Source organism: Corapipo altera, unplaced genomic scaffold (genome assembly GCF_003945725.1).
Source record: "Corapipo altera isolate COAL_440 unplaced genomic scaffold, ASM394572v1 64, whole genome shotgun sequence".
Lineage (NCBI taxonomy): Eukaryota > Metazoa > Chordata > Aves > Passeriformes > Pipridae > Corapipo > Corapipo altera.
In genome coordinates, this window is record NW_020884893.1 from 7,682,298 (window position 1) to 7,705,309 (window position 23,012).

Here is a 23,012-nt window from a genome sequence, read left to right on the forward strand (position 1 = left end):
AGCTCTCCATCATCCACACTTCTCTCCATTTTAATTGTCCTTCCCACAAGCCTGAAGAGGAAGGGGAAAAAAAGTTCCTCTGAGCATCCCAGCTCACTACTAGAAGGGGCCTTGTCTCCAGAGAGGTTGCAGTGACAGAGACCAAGGATTTGGCTCTGCTGTCACCTCATTTATCAGGCAAAAAGGGAACAACTCTGATCTCCGCCACAAAACCCAGGGTTAAAATTATCCCTAAATCTTAGCTGCCCCTGAAGTCCACTCCAGAGGCCTTGCTCCTGCTGGGAGGGCATCCAGGCTGCTGCTCCATGAGAACTGTGCTGCTGCTGTGACTGGCTCTGGGGGATTTAATTTACTTATTTAGAAAAAAGGCACGAGGGAAAACACAAGACATGTGTTCAAAAATCTTTTATGAATCTCGATAATGGAACATTTTCTCATCAAAACTTTTCAATTAAATTATTGTGAGTAGTTCTCTTTCTTGGCTGTTTTTATCATAAATACTTCCAGTGTTGAATTTGCTCCTGTATCTCCAGAAGACCCTTTAGCCTAACTTTTTGCTTTTAACCACTTAAGCGCTTCAAGGCCTCACTCATCAGCCTCTCCAAAACCATGTGCTGATGGACCATGGGAACAGTCAGAGGTGGCTCAGGTGATGGAGTTTTGCTGGGAGCAAAGATTGTCTGTAAATGCCTGTAACAGGTGTAATATTTGTAAATTTTCCCCTCCTCCTCTTCAGATACATCTAAGACAGAAGTCTGGGCTTGTAGGAGGGATGGAAAAACCTCTTCTTCCAAAGCGGTCTTCAAGTCTGTGTTTCTCCAAAAGTCAGCTTGGAGCACAAAAAATAAATCTCCACTAAACTTCTGATTTACTGGACTTGTTTAAGCCCTCTGGGGAGTCCCTGTGAGAAGTTCTGTGCTCACCTTCTCCATCACGGTTACAAGTGAGCTGATGGCTGCTTTCAGTGGTAACCCAGGGAAACCACACAGTCAAATAATTTGAGGGACAATTTGACTAAAGTGAATTACGTCAGCATGAAGCTTGGCAGAGCCAGGGGAGCAGTTTTCTGTACATAAGATTTAGGGAGAGTCGCAAACCTGAGAACCGAGTTCTGTTTTTGTGTCCCTTGGTTTTTCTGGTCCCTTCCCCTCTGTCTCTCCCACGTTCCCATTTGAATGGAAGATGAAAACTCACATCGTGCTGAATTCTCTAGTCTCATGCAATGTCTGATTTTTGTTGACTATGAGGCTGATAGCTGCATTTTTTTCCCTTCCAGGAGTTTGACTTAATTTCCATAAATTTCCATTTCCCATGAGCTTATGAAGCCCTATGCCCAGCTCTGCTCTGTCTCCTGTGTCCTGCAAAACCCTGCATAATTTTAATGATTCATATTTCATTTTAAAATCACCTTTGGCAATAGAGGGCTAAGAGAAAGCTGGCACTAATAGTGCATCATTAGATAGCCAGGAAGGCTCCGTGCCTGGGTAGGGCAGGACCCTCACGGCCACTAAGATGGGGCAGCTGGAGAAAAATGATTCAGGTCTCTGGCTGTCACTGCTCAGGCAGTGCTGGAAGGGAAGGTTGCTGTTGTGTACAAGACAAAACACAGTTTGGTCCTGAGGACTAATCCCATCCCACAGATGCTGCCAGACTGGGGCTTGAACAGCATTTAGGATTGCACTGATTACAGGAGTGACAGCAGCATGGAAGTGGGTTAGTGTTTCATTCTGTCCTGCCAGTGACAAACATTGTAGTATTGGATTTTCTTCTTTTATTTTTTTTTTTTTAATGAGGATTTAGCACTCAGTCATGGGGGTTATGGGGTTGGATTTTTTTTTTAGGCTAGAGAGCAGCCAGTGCTAAGCCTTCACATGCACAGCTTTGGGCTTCTGCACTGAGCTCATTCTGCTAGGCAGAGACCATGGGACTGGTGGGTTCACACTGATGCAAACACATCAGTTTTGAGGGGGAGCAGAATCAGATTGAACTGTACTTGGATAGGGCACAGACGAGGCCAGACCCCTCTGCCTGTGCATCCAAACAACCCTAAACACAGAATTAGTGTAGATCCAGCATCACACAGACTGTCCTTTCCATGGTGAGCCAACCTAAAGCCTGAGACTTTCAGGTCAAACATGAGCCTGCACACTGCCTAAATCCTCCTTCCTGGGGCCAGAGTGATCTGTAAACATACATAAGGACCCAAAGGCTCCCATGGGTGTTCACTGACAGCTGTGGCCAGCTTAATCCACTGATGTTAGGAGACACTGTAAAAAATCCCATTAAACACCTCCACAAGTCTTCCTGCTCCTGAGCTTTTGCAAATGTAGTCCTGAGATCCCAGACCAGCTTCTCTTGAGCAAGTGGGAAATTTTCCACTGACTTTGAAGAGTTGTTTGAGGCACCAGCTCCAGCAGTGTGCAAAGTCACCTAAAATGAAGTGTTGCTGCATTGATGTGCACAGTGTGCTGGGGTCTGGGCTCATGCAGCCCAGCAAGCAGCTCAGCAGAAAAACATGAAATACAAGGGGTTTGCAGGAGCAGGATTGGCTTTTCTAGTCTTTATGGCCCTCAGGAGTTTGTGTTTGTAAATAATTCTTTCAACAAATTAAAGCATTCTGCTACTGGGGAAAATATTGATTTTTTTTTTTAAACTATATGAGAGTTGTGGTACAAATCAAGACAGGGTAAAAATCTTTAAATATAGTCTTTGATAGAAAGTATGCAATATTCACACTTTTACTGTAACAATTCATAAGAGGGAAAGTCAATGCTATTCTAGACAACTTCTCAAGCTCCTTAAAGACTTCTCAGTGCAATTATGGAATGAATCAAGGCTTTTAAGAAAGCTCAGGAAAGACTTTCTGAGTTCTGCAAAATTATATTAAGCAAGACTAATTTATAGCTAGGGAAAAGTTTTTTGAATGAAAACCAATAAACTCTGAATCTCGGGTAACAAAGCGAAACATTTACAGAGTTAAGTGCTGCATTTTGCTGATGTGCAAACATTGCTCAGCAGTGAGAAAGAAAGGCATTTGGCAGCTGAAGCCACAGAAATAAGAGTGAGAGCTGCAGGGCTCATTTCTTAGTCTGACCTGGTAAGTCTGAGCAAGTTATTTTACCCCTCATCCAGCACCAGCTCATCCCAGCTGCATCATGAAGGTTAAGTTAACCAAGAAGGTTCTTCACAAACACAAATTACTCTCTTATTTTGTACCAGCTGAGAAGTTGGTCCTTACTGCTTAATGATCTGTCTTAGCCTATAGACAGGACTCCAAAAGATAACTCTTCTTTATACGAAGGAGGCTGTGAGGTCTTTTGGAAGCTTAGAAATCTGCTTTATATTTAACAAGAGGTCATTAACAGCTTGTAATAGTGGGGTGTATCTAGGAATTCACTCAGTCTAGAGGAGCTCTATTATTAGAGGAGAGAAGATGTTCCCACCATGTGGGTTGTCAGAGACAAAACCCAGCTGGTACTTTTGCTTAACACATTGAGGTCTGAAGCACAAAGCTGTAGGGACACTTCATGCATCTAAAGAAAACTTTGGCAACAACAACACTACCTGTCTCCACCTAAAGAGGAGTGGCATCTTCAAATTTATGGATAGAGAAACTGAAATGCTTCTGATTGCCAGTGCACCTGCTCCCATATGCTTATGTGCTTCTTCTTTCTTTGACAGATCCCCTGTAGCATCTTGGGGGTGTGGGTGGATAGTTTCTGTTCACCTCTGGCATTTCTGAATCCCTCCAGAGCAAAGAGAGCACAAATCTGCACTAGACACTGGGCGTACAGCAAATCTTGTCCACTCTGGAGATGGGCCAGCAGGGGTGGGTGGGTGGAGAGGGGTTGTCTCCATCCGAGCATATGGAGCTCTTGTCTGTAGATGAGGGTTTGCACTCTGAGGAGGGTTCACGGTGTTGGCTTGCAGTGCAGGGTTGCTTCTGTGGTTTAGACCACTGAGGTGCAAGATAAGTGGCTTGGGGAAGAAGCCAGAATGCTCTGGAGCCCTACCACCAGGCAAATTCCCTCTTGAGTTTAGTAGTTTTATCTTTCTGTCATTTTATCACTTTTAATACAATTGCTTCAACAGCAATTTGCAGCACAGTTTTATTCTTGCCAATATTTTGAAATTTCAAATATTTAAAGGGCTTTTGATTTGTCCCACACTCATCTGAGTGATGTGTTAAGTCTCCTTCTGAACTGTACAGCAGAGAGGATGAGCCCCTGGGGTCAGCAGAGCAGCTCACCATCCCACCATGGCAGCTTTGCCACAGATGTGTAGGCAAATCCTACACGTGCTTGTATTTCCCTGGGCTGCCATTTGTCAAGCTCAGTTCCATTGAGGTTTCTAGACAGCCCAAAAGGCCCTCACAAAGCTTTCCTGCATTTGACATGAACAGTGACTTCTACTTGATTCAATCACTGTTTAATTTGATCCTCCATTTAATTTTATCAAAACTGTAGTAATCAAATAATTTGTACTAAAAACATTACAACTTCCACTTGTTTATTCTGATCAATTTTAATCCTCTAAGGAACAAGGTTTATTGGATAACTTAGTTACGAGATAACAAAACGCTGTCATTAAATCTGCAAGGAAAGGACAGAACACCAAAAAAATGAAAGTTAAGAAGATCACAAGGAGTGCTCATAATGCAGCAAAAAAGACAATAACACACTGTTATTTAGAAGTCATGCTACGCATGATGAAAGCTAAGCAGCATCCTGCTGTTTGTGAGATGGGAAGATCAATGGCATGTTTCAGTTGAGACATTTCAGGCAATGAGTTGCTCTGAAAAGGGAAAAGAATGTAACTGGATGTGAATGAATTTGCCTTTTTTTGAGTGTTGACCCACATGAAAGAACATGCGTCAGTGATGTTTGAGTTTTCCCTCTGCGCAATAAACCTTCAAAAGCTAAAACCAGCTGAGTAAGAGGAAGGGAAAGATTTCTGCTGCAGGCTGTTCCTCCATTGCTTTGAGAAATTAAAACACTAGAACCATAGAATCACAGAATCAACTGGGTTGGAAAAGACCTCCGAGATCATCAAGTCCAACCCTTGATCCAACCTCGCTGTGGTTCCCAGACCATGGCACTGATGACACATCCAGTCTCATCTTAAAACCCACCAGGGTTGGTGAATCCACCACCTCCCTGGGCAGCCTGTTCCATTGTCTGATTACTCTCTCTGTAAATAATTTCTTCCTGATATCCAAACTAAACTTGCCCTGGCAGAGCTTAAGACCGTGTCCTCTTGTTCAGCTGCTTGTTCCTGGGAGAAGAGGCCAACCCTCACCTGGCTACACCCTCTGTCAGGGAGTTGTAGAGAGTGATGAGGTCTCCCCAGAGCCTCCTCTTCTCCAGGCTAAACAACACCAGCTCCCTCAGCCTCTCCTCATAGGACTTGTACTCGAGTCCGTTCACCAGCCTTGTTGCTCTTCTCTGGATCTGCTCCAGCACCTCAGTGTCCTTCCTGAACTGAGGGCCCCAGAACTGGACACGGCACTCAAGGTGTGACCTCACCTGCACTGAGTACAGGGGAAGAATCACTTCCCTGGTCCTGCTGGCCACACTACTCCTGATCCAGGCCAGGAACTGATGCTACCTCCTGTCCCGCTGATCCTTCTCATCCCCTGACGGTGCCGCGTCTCTCCCCTGCAGGTCAACACCTTCATCTCCTTCGTGTTCCCCATGGTCGTCATCTCCGTGCTCAACACCATCATCGCCAACCAGCTCATTGTCATGTTCAAGCAGGCGGCCCAGGAGAACCAGGTGTGCACCATCGGCGGGCAGCAGACGATGCTCAGCATGTCCATGGAGCCCAGCCGCGTGCAGGCCTTGAAACACGGCGTGAGGGTCCTGCGTAAGTACGGGCTCCTTTGGGCAAGGGGCTGGGCCAGGGGTGTCTGAGTGAATGTGATTCAGACAGGAACAAGCTGAAATCGGCGAATGCTTTCACTCAAAACGTCCTTTTCTTTTGCCTTCGCTTGTTGATACGCAAAGGTAAAGAACAGACCTGCTCGCTTGCAGAGACTCTCTGAAAAAGCAAAACCAGCATTTTAATGATCTGGTCAACAGTAACTTAAGCCTTGCATGTATCACTTCACTCCTGTTGTTTTTCTGCAGAGCTTCGGTTGAGGCAGAGCTTAAATAAAAGATTCTGCACTCAGGAATTGAGCTCTTTTGCAAAATACTAGACAGCTTGATTAAATAAGCTGAGGAAAAGACCAAAGAATCTGGTAGCTTGAACTTACAGATGATAAAGCAAAAGCTGTTCTAAAGTAGTACCCAAAATAGCTAACAAAGTGTGTCTGTACTGGTTTTAAACATTACATGGTGAGAGTTTGTTAGCAGAAAGCTTTCTGGCTGCTGTTTAGAATGGTTTGGTTTGGAAGGGACCATAAAAATCACTTATTTCCAAACCACCTGCCATGGGCAGGGACACCTTCCACTAGACCATATTGCTCAGAGCCCCATCTAACCTGGCCTTGAACACTTCCAGGGGTGAGGCATCTTGGTAGCAAAAGTGCTTTGCCCAGGGTCATATTTCCAACAAGGAGAGAAATCCCTAGAGAAGGCTACAAGAACCTTCATGAGATTTTTCCAGTAGTTTTTCATAAGGGATGCAGCCCATACAGCGCTTTATACCCATACCATAAATGAGCCACCACATGCATCCCAGCTTCAAACACTGCACTGGGAAACAACTACTGAGAAAAAGGCCATTAAATTCCCCATAATTATCTTGTTGGACCGTGTTTATCTACTGTCTCTGCACCCCAGCGAACTGTTATCCACAGGGGGTTGAGGAGAGAGCCTTGCTTTGGCTCAGATCCTGCAAGGACTCAACTCCATGCTATCCTTTTCTGTTTCTTAACACTTCTGCCTGCTGCCATTAAGTGAGAAGCTGCCTTTTCTCACTTCGCTACAACACCTCACATCTCTCTCTCCTTTTAGCATTGAATACTCTTTGATCATCAAGAAGAGAGAGCTCTTCATGAATAATAAGAGAGAAGCCTAAATTTACACCTGGCATTGCTTGGCAGTGGTGGCAGTGCACCCCTTGCCCACAGGTCCATGTCTCCTCCAAGGCACTGAAAAACAGCTCTTCTCTTTCTGATCAATGAGTGTAATTTTCTTTTTCATCTTCTTCTTCTCCAGACAAATTTTTGCTTTTGTTGTGTACTGCAAAAGCTGAGAACAGGTGGCAAAAGTGAGAAGCCTGAAATGGTGCAAAAGGGTGCACCATGGGGGCCCCCAGGCAGTGATGCCCAGATATTCCATGCATCTTTGCATCTCTGCAGGGCCAGCCTGGCAGAGGACTGAGCTCCCCTCCCTGCTAGGAAGGCAATGAGAGGGTGGCTGCTTGTTGCTTTTCTGTGCTGAGGAAGATCCAGCAGATGAAAAAACTCTTGCTCAGTTTTGTCTGTGATTCATTCCACTCTGCAGAAAGGCTTTTTTTATCCAAATGTGAGTGAAATCCTGCTGCATCTCATTTTTCAGATGCACTTGATTACTGGAGGTGCTTGATTCACATTTACTTTTGTCATCCGTTCCTCACGACTTTTTTTTTTTAATAACCCAGGCTTGTGAGCTGTCAGAAAAGTAGTAAAAAATGCACAAGGATGCTCATGATTTATCTGGTCATCCATGGCAGCCAAAGTCATGTACAGGGTCTAGGCTCATTTATGGAAGAGGATGGGAAAAGAAAAATGACGCTTGTCCCCAGTATTAAAACTGTTGGCATGAAATCAGAGCTTCACGGGGGTCAAAGTATTTTCCATTTCCAAAAGTGAACTTTGGCCTGAAGAACAAAGAGGCTGATTTTGGATTAATGGTGAAATGTTTCCGAACTTGTAAAACTAGTGCTTAAAAAAGAAATTTTTGCAGCTCATGGTGTGCAGAGCTGTTGGATGAGATCAGAGCAGAAAAAACTTCCTTGCTCCAAATATACTGAGAGTGGGTATTTGTTTACACTGAAACAGGAGCTGAAGGTGATCAGGCTAACAGCTTCATTCGAAACATCCACAACATCCTCTTTGGTAGCATTTCTGTATTTTCTTGGCTCTTTCTGACTTTAATCATCTATAAAATAATGAGGGTGATCGGGATCAGGGTGAGGAAGAGAGTGGTCATGTGTCAGCCCTGTTGCCTGGAAGCCACCTCATTAATTCAGTAAGTATGTGATTCCTGATTGTAATTCCCTCTCTGCTGTCAATCTTCACCAGGTGTGAGGATCCAAATTCAGTGAGTTGCAGGCACTGGCAGCTTCCCAGCTCTTTTATGAAGATAATAAGGCAGCCAGTTCTGCTGTTAAAAATACCTCACACCAAGAGATTTCACACTTTCCTTCCTCTGTCCAATTCCTTCAATTCTCCAGCTATAAACCACCTCCAATTTGTATTATTATTCCTTGGCTATATTACAGTCCTGGGATGCTGAGTGTCTCAGAGCTGTGTGATGCTTCACAGAAAGTTGAATATTCTCTGTTTGCACAGCCTGATAAGCCAATAATTTGATAAAATTCTAAATAATTCTTAAACATTCACATGCACACCCCCCAACAGAGAATGGTTTGGGTTGGAAGGGACCTTAAAGACCATCTTAGTGCAATATCCTGCCATGGGCAGGGATGCCTTCCATTAGACCAGGTTGCTCAGGGCCCCATCCAACCTGGCTTTGAACACTTCCAGGGATGGGGCATCCACAGCTTCTCCAGGCAACCTGTGCCAGGGCCTCCCCATCCTTACAGGGAAGAATTTCTTCTGGTCTAACCCTTCCTTCTTCCAGTTTGAAGCCATTCACCCTTGTCCTGTCGCTCCATGCCCTTGTCCAAAGTTCCTGTCCAGCCTTCTCAGAGCCCCTTTAGGTACTGGAAGGCTACAAAAAGGTTTTCCTGAAGCCTTCTCTTCTCCAGGCAGAACAACTCCAATTTTCTTAGCTGTTCCTCACAGGAGAGGAATTCCATCCAACAAGCAGCCTTCAGTGGTTAAAACCTCATTTACTCTCTCAGGCCACTGCATTCTGTATGCAGACATAGAGAGCCATATAAACCTTCTCCACCTCACCACATTCCAAACAGCTGCTCAAAAATCAAGGTGTATTTGAGGTTGGCTCAGGATGGAAGCACTGTTCAGCCAAAATACCTTCTTGAAAGGGGTCAATTTTATGACATGGATTTATATCCCCACCAACACACCTGCCTGGAGCCCGTTCTCCTCCGAGCAGCCCTCGGCACCTCCCAGGTGCCTGTCAGATCAGTTCCCACATGGATGGAGGGAAGGAGTTATTGAATGGCACAGCTGAGCTCTGATAACGACGTTGAGACAAATTGATGGACATCAAGGGGAGGCTTTACATGTCCCTGGATGGACGCTGGCTAAGCCTATTAAAATGTAATCAGTTCCAGGTAACATTTGCTCTGTTACAGAAGCTGCTTAGTGAAAGCAATTATAAAGCACTTAGAGGTTTAACCAATTAAAAGAATATCCTTCAGTCTCCCACAGCTGGCTGGGTGATGCCTCAGTAAAATGCTTTTTAGCAGATGAAGTCAGCCCATGTTTTTTTACTGAACATCTACGAATTTTTAAATGATGATTTTGGGGTCTCTGCATCTCTTCAAGTAATACAAGACAAAGGCCAAGAATTAATGATGTATCCATGCATTTCATTAATTTGTGCATTAATAATTCCCCTTCTGACCAAATACTTCGAAGAATTCATTCCTTTCTCCTCACTGGTGCTGCAAGTCTGAGTTATCCATTTCAGAAGGAGAATATTACCATGAGATTTAGTATAAGCATCCTACAAACAGGAATAGTAAATAGCTCATACTTTGCAGCCACAATACACAGAAGAGCCCCAGTCTAAAAATCCTTAAACAGATGTGTTTCAGAATTCCTATATTCTAGGGGAAACAGATTTATTTATTCAGGAATAGTATCTTTTGCAAGAAAGGAACAAAATTCATGGCAGTTTGTATCTCTAATAAAAGGTCTGAGCAACTCCAAGTGGAGTTCAGCAAAACCCCCGTGGCATTAAGCATAAGTGGAAGCTGAGTTTTACAGCTGAAGCGTCACACTGAAATTTGGGAGGATAAATTACCTATTTAACAGTTGTATATATTTCCTGGAGATGTTTGTGTTTTTAGGTTTACTTTACAGCCTGCCAAGTGACATAAGAAGAAGAATTGGAGAGCTCTATAAACACCATCCAGGAGCAAAAAAAGGGGTGCACCTCTTGGGGCAGGGAGGCTCTTTTTTTCCCCTCTCCCTTTGCTGGCACCACAGCTTGGGCTGTCACAGCTTTCCTGCTGGGATGCAGGCTCTTGTGGCTGACATTTCCAAGACCAGTCATGCCCTGCAAGCAGATTTTCCAGGTGTTAAACCTTGACAGTGTGAGTGTTTGAAAAGTTAACTAATGTGTTTTTAAACATAAGGTCTGGCCAGGACCGTTAACCAGTGTAGAAGCACGCAATGAATACAGCTCCAGGGTCCCTTTGGGAGGAATGAAGGAGATATGAAACTTAAAACTGGAGGGGAAAGAAGAAAGGGGCTGCAGAGGAAGCCAGTTGGGGTTATACCTGATCTTACCAAAAAAGAAAGAGCCTTGAACGTGGTGAGGAGAAGACAGGAGCCCTTACCTATCTTCCAAAGGGGAAATTTTCTTCCTTCCTTCTTCCTTCTCCTCCAAACATCCAGACATCCCCAGGGGGAATGGCATGAATGAAGTTTAAATTAAATCAAGAAACTTCTTTAATTTCCAAAAAAGTAATCGTCTTAGAAGGAAACTTGGGAAGAGACCCCAGTTTGCACTGGGACTGCAGATGTGCTGCTTTCTGGATCCTGTTCTTGGGGCAGTTCTAACCAGTATTTTCTGCCTTGCTCCTGATGGATGAAAGTGGTGCCAGGGCACGATTTAACCAGCAGCATGAGCTGGGGCAGGAATTCACATCTATTTTCAAATCTGTCATCTGAAGCCATTGAAAATCAGGACTGGAGAATATAGTCTGAGTAAAATATGTTGATTTTACACGCCAAAAGTTTTTTCCATTAAGTGTGCTGTCTCACTTTCACTAGTAAAGAAGTACTTAGGGGAACATGGCTCCTTTGAAGCAAGATAGCATTGTCTACCCATCAATCCAAAAAAGAGACAGTCCTCCCACAGAAGAAAAAAAGGCAGGAAATATGCTAGAAATGGAAATTAAGGAATCAAATCTAATGTTTACACTTATCAATAATACATTCAAGAGCACTGGGGGATTGTATCCAGCAAATGATGTGTGTTTTCAGTGGTGTCTAAAGGAGTTGAGGGTTCCCCAGGCTCATTGCTATTCCCAGATTCTTTTTCTTTGCTCTCCTGAGCACTCATGGTGCATTCTGGTGATTCCCAATTTCCACCAATAATATCAACTTTTATGGAAATCCTTTATGCCAGAGCCTTATGACCCAAATACCAACATAATTGGTTTTAATTTTACTGGGCTCATACCTATCCTTGCAGCCTCTGCAGTCCCCACTTTGGGGCCCACTGATATAAATATTGCCTATGGCCTGTCAGGTAGAAGAATATCATGTTAACATAAACAGTGTCTTGAGGTTTAACTTGGCAGTGCCAGCTGTGTCTAAACTTGGCCCAGTTTTAACCACCTCTCATATCAAACAGCACTTTGAGAGAGGTTCTCTTGTAATGGCATTGACTAAATAAGTATAAAAAAACTGGGAGCTTGGAGTATACAAGGATTGCTTCTCCAAAAATCAGGATTACCCTGACATGAGCCTCCATAACCTGTCATACACCTTATTAGTACCAGCTGGTGTGTGTGTGTCCCTTGGGCAGTGTTGGAGACACATGGCCCTGATGAGCTGAAAGACAGAAAAGGCTGAGAGCTGTTGGGTCAGTACATCCCAAAACAGCTCCTGCCTTTGTCCAGGAATTCCACCATGCTGTTCCCCATCTCTGTGTGTCTCAGCTCCCTGTGAAATGCAGAGAAAAAGAAGTAAATTGGCCAAAATAGTCTGAACAAAACCATCAAAGAAAGATGGATCTGAACTTCTCTGGAGGCCTTAGGAACAGCAGAGCTGGTTGTAAGAAGGAGCAGCAGCTGTTTTCTGCCTCTCCTGGAGAGACAGGAGAAGTGGACAGAGGGATACCCTCACCGAAGGCCACCACGGAGGCACAGGACTGTGACTCAGCACAACCCCAGAGGGGATAGAAGAGATGAAGTGAGGAGGAAAACACCAGCCAAGTGCTTTTTTGTACTGCAGCAGATCCCTGGGGTCCCGTGTGAGTCAGCAGCAGTGGCACTGTACCCACCAGTGTCCCAGTGCTCTGAGTCACTCCGAGCCTCAGATGGCCCCAGAGAAGGGACGGGGGGATGGAAACCCCTCCCGAGCATCACTCCTGTGCTCAGTCAAACCATCCACCGAGCACTTGCTGTGGTTTTCTTACACATGATAAATTGCCCCCTGCTCATGCTGACCCAGCGTGGGTGTTCGAGACATTGGTCTTGGAGAAGGGCTGTCTCCCAGGATACACACAGGGTAAAATAAAATACTCAGTGTGAACTAATACAATTTAACTTCCAGGATTACTTCCACATCCAGTTTAGTCTGAAAATCAAAACTGGCACAGTTTAAATTTTCTTTTGCTCAATGAAGAAGATGTCACTTATAATTGATGGTTTCTTCTGCAGGACTTCCTGCAGCATAAACAAGCCAGAGCTTGTCCCTTACTGCTCCTCCTTCCTCTCCCCTTCTTCCTTGGGATGCAGTTCAAATAGGCAGAGAATTATAAGGCAAAATAGAAAGACACAGGATGCAATAATCCAGGGTTTAATACACATTTAAATTGGTAGTTTGATTTAGAAGGGAAATGAAAATATATTGGTGGAAGGATCATTCCCTGGCACCCACAGCACAATAGAGTCACCTTCCTGGGGCCCTCTCTCTGCTCCCCAGCCCTGAGGTTTGGCACCTCATTTGCTCAAATATGGGAAATATCAGAAGCTCATGGAGCAGCTCTGCTCCTATTAAAATCTCATTGAATTAACTAGAAGTGAGGGATGGGTCTTGTTTTTTTTTAGTTCAAAAAATAAAGGCAAGGAATCTCTGACCTCACAAACACCACCCGAGACAGTCACCTCATCACACACTGGGTTGAATCCTTCCCCTGCAGTGCTCAGTTCCAGCAGGCTGACCTGACCCATTTTACTCCATAAAAAAACCCCTGTGTCAAGCTTTTAATGACAGAGAACACATAGAAGGAACTGATAACAATAATAAAAATTAATTTTGGCAGCCAATTTGTCTTACAGCTCTTCCATTTTGATAGGTACGTACTCAGGGAGGAACAAAACAGCAGCAAAAGGCCCCAGATATGTGGGAGAAAAGGACACTTTTATTCTGTATTAGATTAAAGCTAACACATCCCCACATTTCACATTCCTCCCTGGGGAGGGAACCCAAGAGGGCAGGATTGCCACCCTAATTCTGCTTGATCCCTTGTATGATAATATGGAAACATAAGGATTAAGGGCGACAAATACAGGTCAGGTTCTCCTAATCTGCATAGCACAAAACTGCAAGTGTGTTACCCAGCTGGGAACTTCCAAATCAGACCTTAAGTGCCTCCAGTGCACTTTGCTACATGTTTAATAGAATTTTAATTGCAGAGTGATTGGATGCAATATTACAGAATTACCACAGATTACTTAATTGCTGAGGTTAAGCAGATATTTCTCTCAATATGTGTTTTTGCTGCTATAGATCCCTGCCTTCATATTATTTGGCACAGCATTGCCTGAGCAACAGAAGCAGAGATCATTAACCAGGACAAAACCACTTTTATTTAACGTGTTGGTAAATTTAAGAGGCAGATGTGTGAGATTCTTAAAACTGGCTGTAGAAAGAATCCGGATCCTGCCGTTCTTAAAGAGCTGCACGCAGGGGTGAGCAGCTGAGAGTGCCAGTGCATGGAGATTTTTGCAAAAATTATGATGTGCCTGAATGAACTTGTGTTTGGAGCCATTTGGGAAGCTGCTTTCACAGCCTGAGAATGTAGCTAATCCTGTGCAGGCGCTGGGAAACCAGATGGGCTGGAGCTGTGATGTTGGCTCATTCCTGTTGTCCCGAGGCTGATGGTGGAGGAGGAGAGGCTGGAGGGTGTTGCTTCTCCTGTGGCCCCTGGAGGGACCTCCTGGAGAATCATGGAGGGACTGCTCCATCCAGGGCAAACCAAAGGTCTGTCCAACAGAGAAATTAATTTCTGGAGGTGGTCAAAAGCAGGTGCTCAGAAGTGTGAAAGAGCAAGGCAAGCATCCACGGTCCCATCGAGCTTCCCAGTGGATCTTCTCACCTCTCCTGTGTCACACATCATGTAGGGCCTCTCCCAATCAGTTCCATCAAAGCTCCTCAGGGAAGGATCAGACACAGGTCAAATTCATTCACTTGACTCCATCTAAGGGGCTGCAGGCTGTCTAATGATGAATTACATCTGTGATCACTATGGCCATAGAGCAGCCAAAAATACTCAGTTTGAAAAAACACGTTCACTTGGACAAGAGAATAAAACCAGACCCTTCTTTCCAAAACATGTCCCTTCAGTTGCCTAAATCTTTATTGAATAAATGGCTTTTGCAGCATTCCTGGAAGATGCTGTCATGCATCATGCAGGCTGGTGCTAAAGGAATAGAACCCTCTCCTTTGTAAGTTATGTGTTTAATAAGAGAGGGAGCACATGACATTGTGCATGAAGTAGGGCTGTGATTATGGAGCTGGGCACCAGGAATTATTTAATTTCTGTACAAATTAGGCAGTGACTCGACTAATGATGACACCCACAAAAATAGGGCACAGACTCTTCCCTCCCCACTCCACTACTAAAGCCTCCCCTTTGTCTCTTGGCTCATGGGGAGATGTGACCACAGCCTGACTTGTTCCTCCTGGACTGCACTCTTTGAGGGAAGCACACCTTCTGCACATCTTCTCCATGAGCTACAGCACAGTCCCTGAGGGATGACAGAGTCTGGGTTGCCGACATATCCACATAAATATTTTGAATCCCAAGGCAGAAGGAAAAGCAGCCTTTGGCTCCACTTGCCAAATCCACATTGCACTCATGGCACCTCACTCTGCAGGAGTGCTTTGCTGCTTCCCAGGCCATTACAGGTCACAAAGAGGACAAGAGTTATGCAGCCCTTGTTGTCCGTAGAGAAAATTTGGGATAAAAAATTACCTTAATTATTATATTTTCTTCTTGCCTTTTATTGTGTTATGTTTTGACTGAAATTTCTTTATTTCCTGCTAGGATTCTGCCAGGATCCTGTTGTTCCATACAGTGGTTGAAGTGTATATTAAAAAAGGAAACAAATCTTTCTCTTGATTGTCTGATATATCTCCTTTTTAATCCAGACTGACAAATGTACTCTATCAACAGCACTTTTACCCTTCAGATTTGTTGCATTTTGTTTGCATTCTTTGACATCCATCAGCTAGAATCTGGAAAGGAAAAAAAAATAGTGTCTTTCTCTGCTTACCCTTTAATGAATCATTTTTATTATGGCAAAATCCAGACCCAAAACATGTTGTAATCTCAGGTATTGCACAAACGTAGAACAAAAGGACGAGCCCTGCCACCAGAAAGAGCTCCTGAGGCTGTTTAATGATCCTCAGCACCGTGGGGACTGCAGCCAGTGGCTCCATGTAACAAGCTAATGGGATTATCATGTCCCTGGCTCTCTGTCTACCTGGATGAAAAACACACACTAACTGTCTCTATGAGTACTTTGGACAAGATAGCCAGTGCTACAAGGGCATGAAACACGGGGGACAGACGTGAATAGAGTTTCATTTAAGCTGGTGTCTGAACCAGGCATCTGAACCAGTCCTTCATCTGCACCTTCTGTCGTTCACCATGTCGCTGCCCCAGTGCTTTTGCTGTTACTTTTCTATTACTTTTCTATTACTCCTGTTATGCTTGATTTTGCAGGCTGATTGTCCCTCGGGGTTATTAAATTCTTTGCACAACGGCAACAGGACAACAACTGGGGCTTTAGGAAAACAGTTTACAGCAATAAAACCCACACGGACAGGTCCCTTTTTCACCCTGATGATAAATTTCTCACAAAGCAAAGGGCTTTTTTTCCATACCTTGCAGGTGCTGTGGTGATCGCCTTCGTGGTCTGCTGGCTCCCTTACCACATACGGCGCCTCATGTTCTGCTACGTCCCCTCCAGCCACTGGACAGAGTGAGTCACAGCGTGGGGGACAAGGTCCCCCCATGCCAGGATGGGGTTGGGAGGATCAGGCTGGAGCTGGAGCTGCTGGGGCACCCACGGATGTGGAGGTGGAGGAGGGGATCTGGGAGCAAAGGTGTTCTCCGTGCCAGGGGTTAAAGCCTCAAACCCCTCATTGCTGTTTTGGTTTTTTTCTTTTGGATTTCTCAGTGTTTACCAGCCAGATTAAGACTCTTAGTTTTACCACATCGATCCCCCAGACACGGGTGAAGGAATCATTAGTTTGAACCAAAATGCATCATCAGCCCCTCCTTCTCCTGTGGGCTGCAACCACAGGCTCACCCCTGTTGGACACAGTCAGGGGTGTTCACCTCTGACAGCCCTTGATGAAATGACATTTGGACAGGGGGTTTTATACATCCCAAGTGGATTTCTGTCTCTGTGCTGGAGATATCGATCCCCACCCTAAGATGGATCACCTCCCATCAACACATGATTTAGCTCCATGAGGCCACATTTCCTCAGTGCCAGGAGAGATCACACAGGTGGAGGAATAACTGTGCTGCTTGCTGAGGCTGAGGCAGGTTATTTACTGCATTTTGCAGGGAGTGGATCAGAATTGAATACCAGCAGATGCTGCTGATTAGAAAATGCCCAGATTGTCAGAGAATTCTGGGATGTTTGCACACCTGTGCTGAACACACGTGTGCTGTTCACAGATGTGCAAGGGCACCCCAGGAGCTCCCTTTCTGCAGCACCAGGCCAGGTTTCTCAGCAAAGCAACAACCAAACTGGTTATTCTTTCTAAATATGCACTTTAACACTAATGCTGTCTCAGGAGCCTGAGATGCCATGGGATGCACTCGTGTGTCTGCCACGGTGTTACATCCCTGTTCTCCCTGGGACCAGGTCTGTTTCCTGCAATGAACAGGGAAAGGAAAAATAATCTGCAATACTAAAAAGCAAAGCAACTATGAGACTTCAAAATTTCACAAATTCCCAAACCAAAAAATAGTTATTTAGGATATAGCAGTCTACTGAATGGAACTGTACATCCATCCATAGTAAAATCCCAAACCTATCTTCAGTGATGAAAACAGAGCTCTAAGCCCATACTGGGACAAACTGTTGTCTCTCCTTTGCTTTCCTATATGAAAAGCACTTAAAGCAGTGTTCAATTATGTAATGACTGCATTTGCTTTGAGCAAGAGGGGTAGAGAAGTCTGTCTGCAGTTAGTGTGAATTTATGCATCCTGGTTGCATTCCCATGTTATTTTTTTCTCTTTTTAAAAGCCAAGGGCAATTTTAGGAAAATGTTGAATTTGTAGGCATGTTATGAACGGTGAACTATCAGTCTGGTGGTTAACTGAGAGTTTGCAGCAGTTTGACACATTCATTTATAAATGCATGTGCCTTGCCCCTGAAGAACAGAAATTTTTCCTATATTAATTCTTCACAACTACATAGAGAAACTCTGCCTGTAAGAGCTGGATGGGCCATGTAGCCCTTGGCAGTGCCAATGGGGTGTGGAGGGGTGGGTGATGAAGTCCAGCACATGTCTATTTATCTTTTGTTAGACACTGCTCAGGCTAGCACAAAGGTCTGCAATTTCCATCAAGATAAATGATTCTGAGCAACATCTTCCTGAAAATGAGACCCACACTGTTTGTAAATGCTTAATCAGCTCAGGGCTGTTGATCTCAGTTGTCCCAAGGAAAGATATTTTCAAAAGTAAAAAAAGGTAATTAAGCATTTTCAATCCGTTCTAGTTGAAAACATTATATTATGGTGGTCAGGATGTGTTTCAAAAACATGCTATCATCAGCTTGCCCCCAGAACAGGGATTGCTATCCCAGATTACAGACAAATTCCAATCCAAGGACCCACCAAATGAGCTGATGTTGCTTTCACTGTCGGGGGGGGAGGACAGAGCTGCATCTGTCACGGGGGTTTGGCTTTTCTAAAAGCTCTGTAGACCAGAACTGCAGCCAAAAAAGTCAGGCTAATGTATATGTATGACACAGAAACAAATTTCCATCTGGCTTCTCAGTTTCCAGAACGTCTATTTTCAAAGACAAAATCAACACATGAGGAAAATATCATCTCTGCCCCCAGGGCAGTAAGTTTTTAACTAGTAGTGATTGGGATAATATCTTCAAAGCGGCATTTGATCTATGTTTGACCAGTTCCAGTTCAGGATATAGATGCTTTTAGGTGGCTTATACACCACTGGTAAACTCATGTGCCCAGCCTAGAAAGGTTGGCTGAAAAGCAGCTCCTGTTTTTCTCACGTGTGCACATTTTATCTTGTGCCTTTGAATTTTTTCAGCTCTCCACACTCAGAATTTATCTTTCATCTGTTCTTCCAGTTTCCTTTACAACTTCTACCACTACTTCTACATGCTGACAAACGTCCTCTTCTACGTCAGCTCAGCAATCAACCCCATCCTCTACAACCTGGTGTCGGCAAACTTCCGTCAGATCTTTGTCTCTACACTCACACTCGTGTGCCTGCCATGGAGGAAGAAGAAGAAACGACTGGCCTTCACCAGGAAATCCAACAGTATCTCCAGCAACCACACATTTTCCAGCCAGGTCACAAGGGAGACCACATACTGAAGCCAAAGGAGGAAGGGAAATGCAATTCATCATGGAGTCAAAACTTGAGAGAGGCCTCTGTGACTCTCGTGCATGGTCTCCAAATTCACGTAACACAAATGTGTTTAGCAAAGTCATTTTTGTTGGAAAAATAGGCTTTGTTCCGCCAGTAACTTTGAGGTTATTTTAAAGCATTGGCCTTGCCTCTTGTGAGTAATGTCTACACATATTGTAACTTCAGTCTGGCATAAATCCAGATGTGGTGTTAACTGGGAAGCCAAAATATGTTAAACTTAGGCAAAACCGTACTGCATTTCATCCTTTTCTCAGTGCAGAGATGCCGTGTTCACATCCAAGGGTTTGAGATCACATCTCTTGGTGGCACCGAGCAGAGAACCCAATGAGGAGAAAGCAGTTTTGAACAGAGAGGGATGTTTTTGGAGAATGGACATGCTCATCTATGGGATGTCCAATGGACAAGGAGTGAAAGCTCAGGGAGCCAGGTGGTTACTTTAGAAATATATCTACATTTTGAGTAATATGACCAAGGTGCTCAAGAGAGCCACTCTGGCTCCTTGAAATCAAATAAGAACAGATGATGCCTTACCTAGGCTGGGGTGGCTGTGGCCTGGGGGAATGGGGGGCATCTTTGGCTTTAGGGCATCCATAGTGCCTGGCACAGCAAATCCCCTCTCTTGCTGGTTTTGGTGTCACAACACCAATAAATAGCAGAGTCTCTGGCAAAGTCAAGAATTCAGAGGCTGTGCCCAGCTGGAGTGCTGAAAATGAACGGAAATGGAAAATCTTATTCTTTCCATACAGTCAAATCCTATTTTTTACTATGGAGAACAGTTTGCTGGCCTGCATTAAGAGGTGAGAAAACTTCAAGGTCATGAGTGCTCCAGGCTGCTGAGGTAAGAGCAATCTGCTCCAATTCTGTAAGACCTTCAGATTTTTCCCATTCTTATTCCAGTTTTACCTGTTTCCTCCCCTTTTCCACACAGCTGATGTCTCATAGGTTATAGCAGCTGTAGGCAGCAGGGCTTCTTGTTTTATCTTTTCTTTTGTTTCTTTTTACTGCCATACCTGTTGGCACACTGATCTGTACCCAAAATCTTCAGGTAGTGCAAATGGAGAACACAAGAAGGTCTAACCTGAGGAGTCTTAACTCTAAAACAACTTTTTTCACAAGCCAGAGGAACAAGAAATTTCTCAGTTCAGGACAGGTGGCATGAGCTTTTCTCCCATATGGTTCCACCTCTAACAGCCCTTTAACTATGTGATACAGCATGTTGCTCCAGAGTCTTTAATACCAGAAATCACAGGGCTCTGGGACAAGTTGAAGGGCTTTCCCTGCTGTCACAACCTGTTTGGACAGGTTGGAAAAGGAATCTTTAGGCCTGTTCATACTGCCTTGTGGGAAAGTCCTGGTACGATGAACAGGAGAGGGGAAGAGTCTTCCTTGAGAGGAAGAGGAGTCAGTGTCACACATTTAATGTTGGCCTTCCATGCAAGACACTTCAAATGTTTCTGGACAGAACCCAGATTTTTTAACTTCACCTCTAAACAGAGTCAACATCTGGGAGGTGGTTTCTGAAATTTCCCACAGAAGCTGGAAATGTGTGTTGCTTTGACTTTCATCACAATTTAACACCCTGCATGTCTCAGTTGCTTTTGATATATTAAACACTTACTAGACTTATTCAACACCAACCTGCTGAAATGTGCTTGATTATCTTAGAAAACACTGTACAAAAGTTGTTGTTTCACATATGATGCTTGGCTTTGATTTTCATTACCAAGATACACTGGCAGCTTACAGAATATTTGATCACAGCTCAGAGAAACTGGTAGGTGTATTTTTGGTTTGACATGACAATGGGAAAAAGCTGGATTAAAAATGTACTTATCATAAGCTCTTAAACTCTCACTATTGTTGGGCCATTCAAGTGTTGAAGATCTGGGGGAATTTAGGGGATTTATCCAAGTGGTTTGCTGACTTCTACAGCTCTGTTCCCTCAGCTTAACAGGAAAGCAGAGCTGGGTCCAAGGCCTTAATCTGAGATTGCAGCTCAAAGCTACCTCTTCCACTGGCCAAATCTGACCACCTTGAGCTGAGCAGTGTAAGTCACAGCTGATTCCATTCTCTCTCCCCTCCTCACCTAGTTTTGGTATCTCTGACCTAGAGATGTGGTTCCCTTGATCTCAAAGAAGTGAGGATAACTCACTGCAAACCCCCATGGTTTTCACAGAATCACAGAGTGGTTTGGGCTAGAAGGGACCTTAAAGACCATCCAGATCCAACCCCCTGCCTTGGGCAGGAACACTAGACCAGATTGCTCAGAGCCCCATCCATTTTTTTGTAAAGGAAAGCATGGTACTTCAGAGAAGAAAGAGGTACAAACTGCCCCATGTGTACCAGAAAAATGGTTCTTTACATGCCTTTTAAGTGATTGAACTACTAACCCAACAAGGTTTAGCTTTAAACCTAATGGGGTGTGAGTGGCTTTTGCCATTATTCAGAACACAAACTCCCATCCACTGTGTTCTTGTCTGAGCTGAACTCTTCACCAAGGCAGAGAGAAGAGCATTGGGGTGGCACACTGTTCATCTGTGCAAATTTCCTATTGGGGTTTTGAACTGTTTGTTTTGACGAAAAAAAGAATAAAATCTGTTGAACCCACAGATGTGAAGTGCTGCCATATGGGTCTTGAGAAATTCCCCTCTGAAGAGAGTCTATCAAGTGACCTCTTCAAATGTTATTTTGAGGTTTTGTTTCTTTTCACAATACTCTTGCCAGGGCCATCCATTTGTCAGAGTGTGAAATCAGGTTTATAAAGTCATTTTTCTATTCAGAAATTTCCCCCAGACAGGACTTTCTCACCACAGGCCCAGTACATCAGTGTTGGAATGCTCTGCTGAGCTTGTCTTTTTTGTAAAGTGTATGAGACCTCACTTCAGCGAGTGTTTCAGGAGAAAACTGAGCGGAAAATGGGTGAGGAGGGTTAGCAGGACACGTGCTGTAAACATGACAATAGCAGGACCTTTGAATTCACAGTATCCAGCGTTCAGTGAAATAAGCCCCAAGGTGTGCTGCTGCTGCAGACAGCTCGTGTGGCAGGTTTGAACCCATCATCTGTGCAGCTGCATCACTCCTGCCCTCGGGGAGCACAGACATCCACGGGGCGTGGGAGCACTGGTGCTTCCCTGGGCAATGCCACGAGTGTCAGTCTGGTGTCCTCCTGGCTGTGTTGCTTGGTAACTGTTTAACCAAAGCTGTATCTGCTAGAGCTCTGTCCGGTTCTTCACATTCCAGCTCAACCAGTTCTCCTGTTCTCAGTCTGGATTCGTTTAGTATGAAAACAGAAATTGCTGATCCAAAATTTCATGATGCTGCGTCCTGGCTTTGTGATCCAGAGTCCTTTCCCAGCTGTGCCACCTGATAGTCCTGCACATATTGTATTTATGGCAAATATTTTTTAAAGTGCACCTTTTTTTTTTTCTTCTGAGATACAAAATGTTGATATGCTTTATTTTCTGTGGCCTGTTGCTCAATGGGGAAAAAAGAATGTTAAAGTGTGTCAGTGTCTCTTTTGTAATATTTTCTGTGACAAAGGGAAGGAAGAGTGTGAGAAATCCTTTTGTGTAGCAATGGGAAACACTCTTTCAGTGTAACATGCTATTATTGATACTGTATGTACTGATCAAAGTGTAATGAAATTGTTAATTCCTGATATAGCCTTTGTACTGTATGGTATTTTATTTTATTTTGTTATTCATTGATCCTATGAAATAAATATCCAAATTTAAGGCTTGGACTGCTTGTACTTGAAGTGGCAGGTGTGCCTTTATCCTGCTTGCCACTATGGGCACCCTGGTTGGGGTTTAAACTGGTGAAATCCCAGTGGCCTTGAACTGGACTTTGCATCTCCACTGCAGCAAGGTCCTGAGTGCTCCTATCCTTGCACACACTGACTATCCAGCACAAACAGCATCCAAACATCAGCTGCTGCTCGTGTCTGCAGGCTGGCAAACAAATGGAGGCAAAGACTAGCTAGGTTTGAAGGAGACTTCCATCAGTGATGTTTGCCCTGAAAAAATCCTTCCTGAGACCTGGATAAAACAAAGGATCTGTGCTGTCCTGTTCAGCTGATGGGCACAGCAACAAGAAATAGGTT

General features: G+C 44.2%; 1 protein-coding gene across 1 annotated transcript in view; it reads left to right on the plus strand.

Moving 5' to 3' along the window:
* The window catches only part of NTSR1 (neurotensin receptor 1), a 53,044-nt gene extending 32,849 nt beyond the window's left edge, over window positions 1–20,195 (plus strand). The window contains exons 2-4 of the mRNA XM_027646309.1: window positions 5,664–5,865; window positions 16,158–16,248; window positions 18,606–20,195. Coding sequence (XP_027502110.1) covers window positions 5,664–5,865; window positions 16,158–16,248; window positions 18,606–18,855 — 543 coding nt within the window. The 3' untranslated portion in view covers window positions 18,856–20,195. The remainder of the gene's footprint in view (window positions 1–5,663; window positions 5,866–16,157; window positions 16,249–18,605) is intronic.
* The last annotated feature ends 2,817 nt before the right edge of the window (window positions 20,196–23,012 follow it).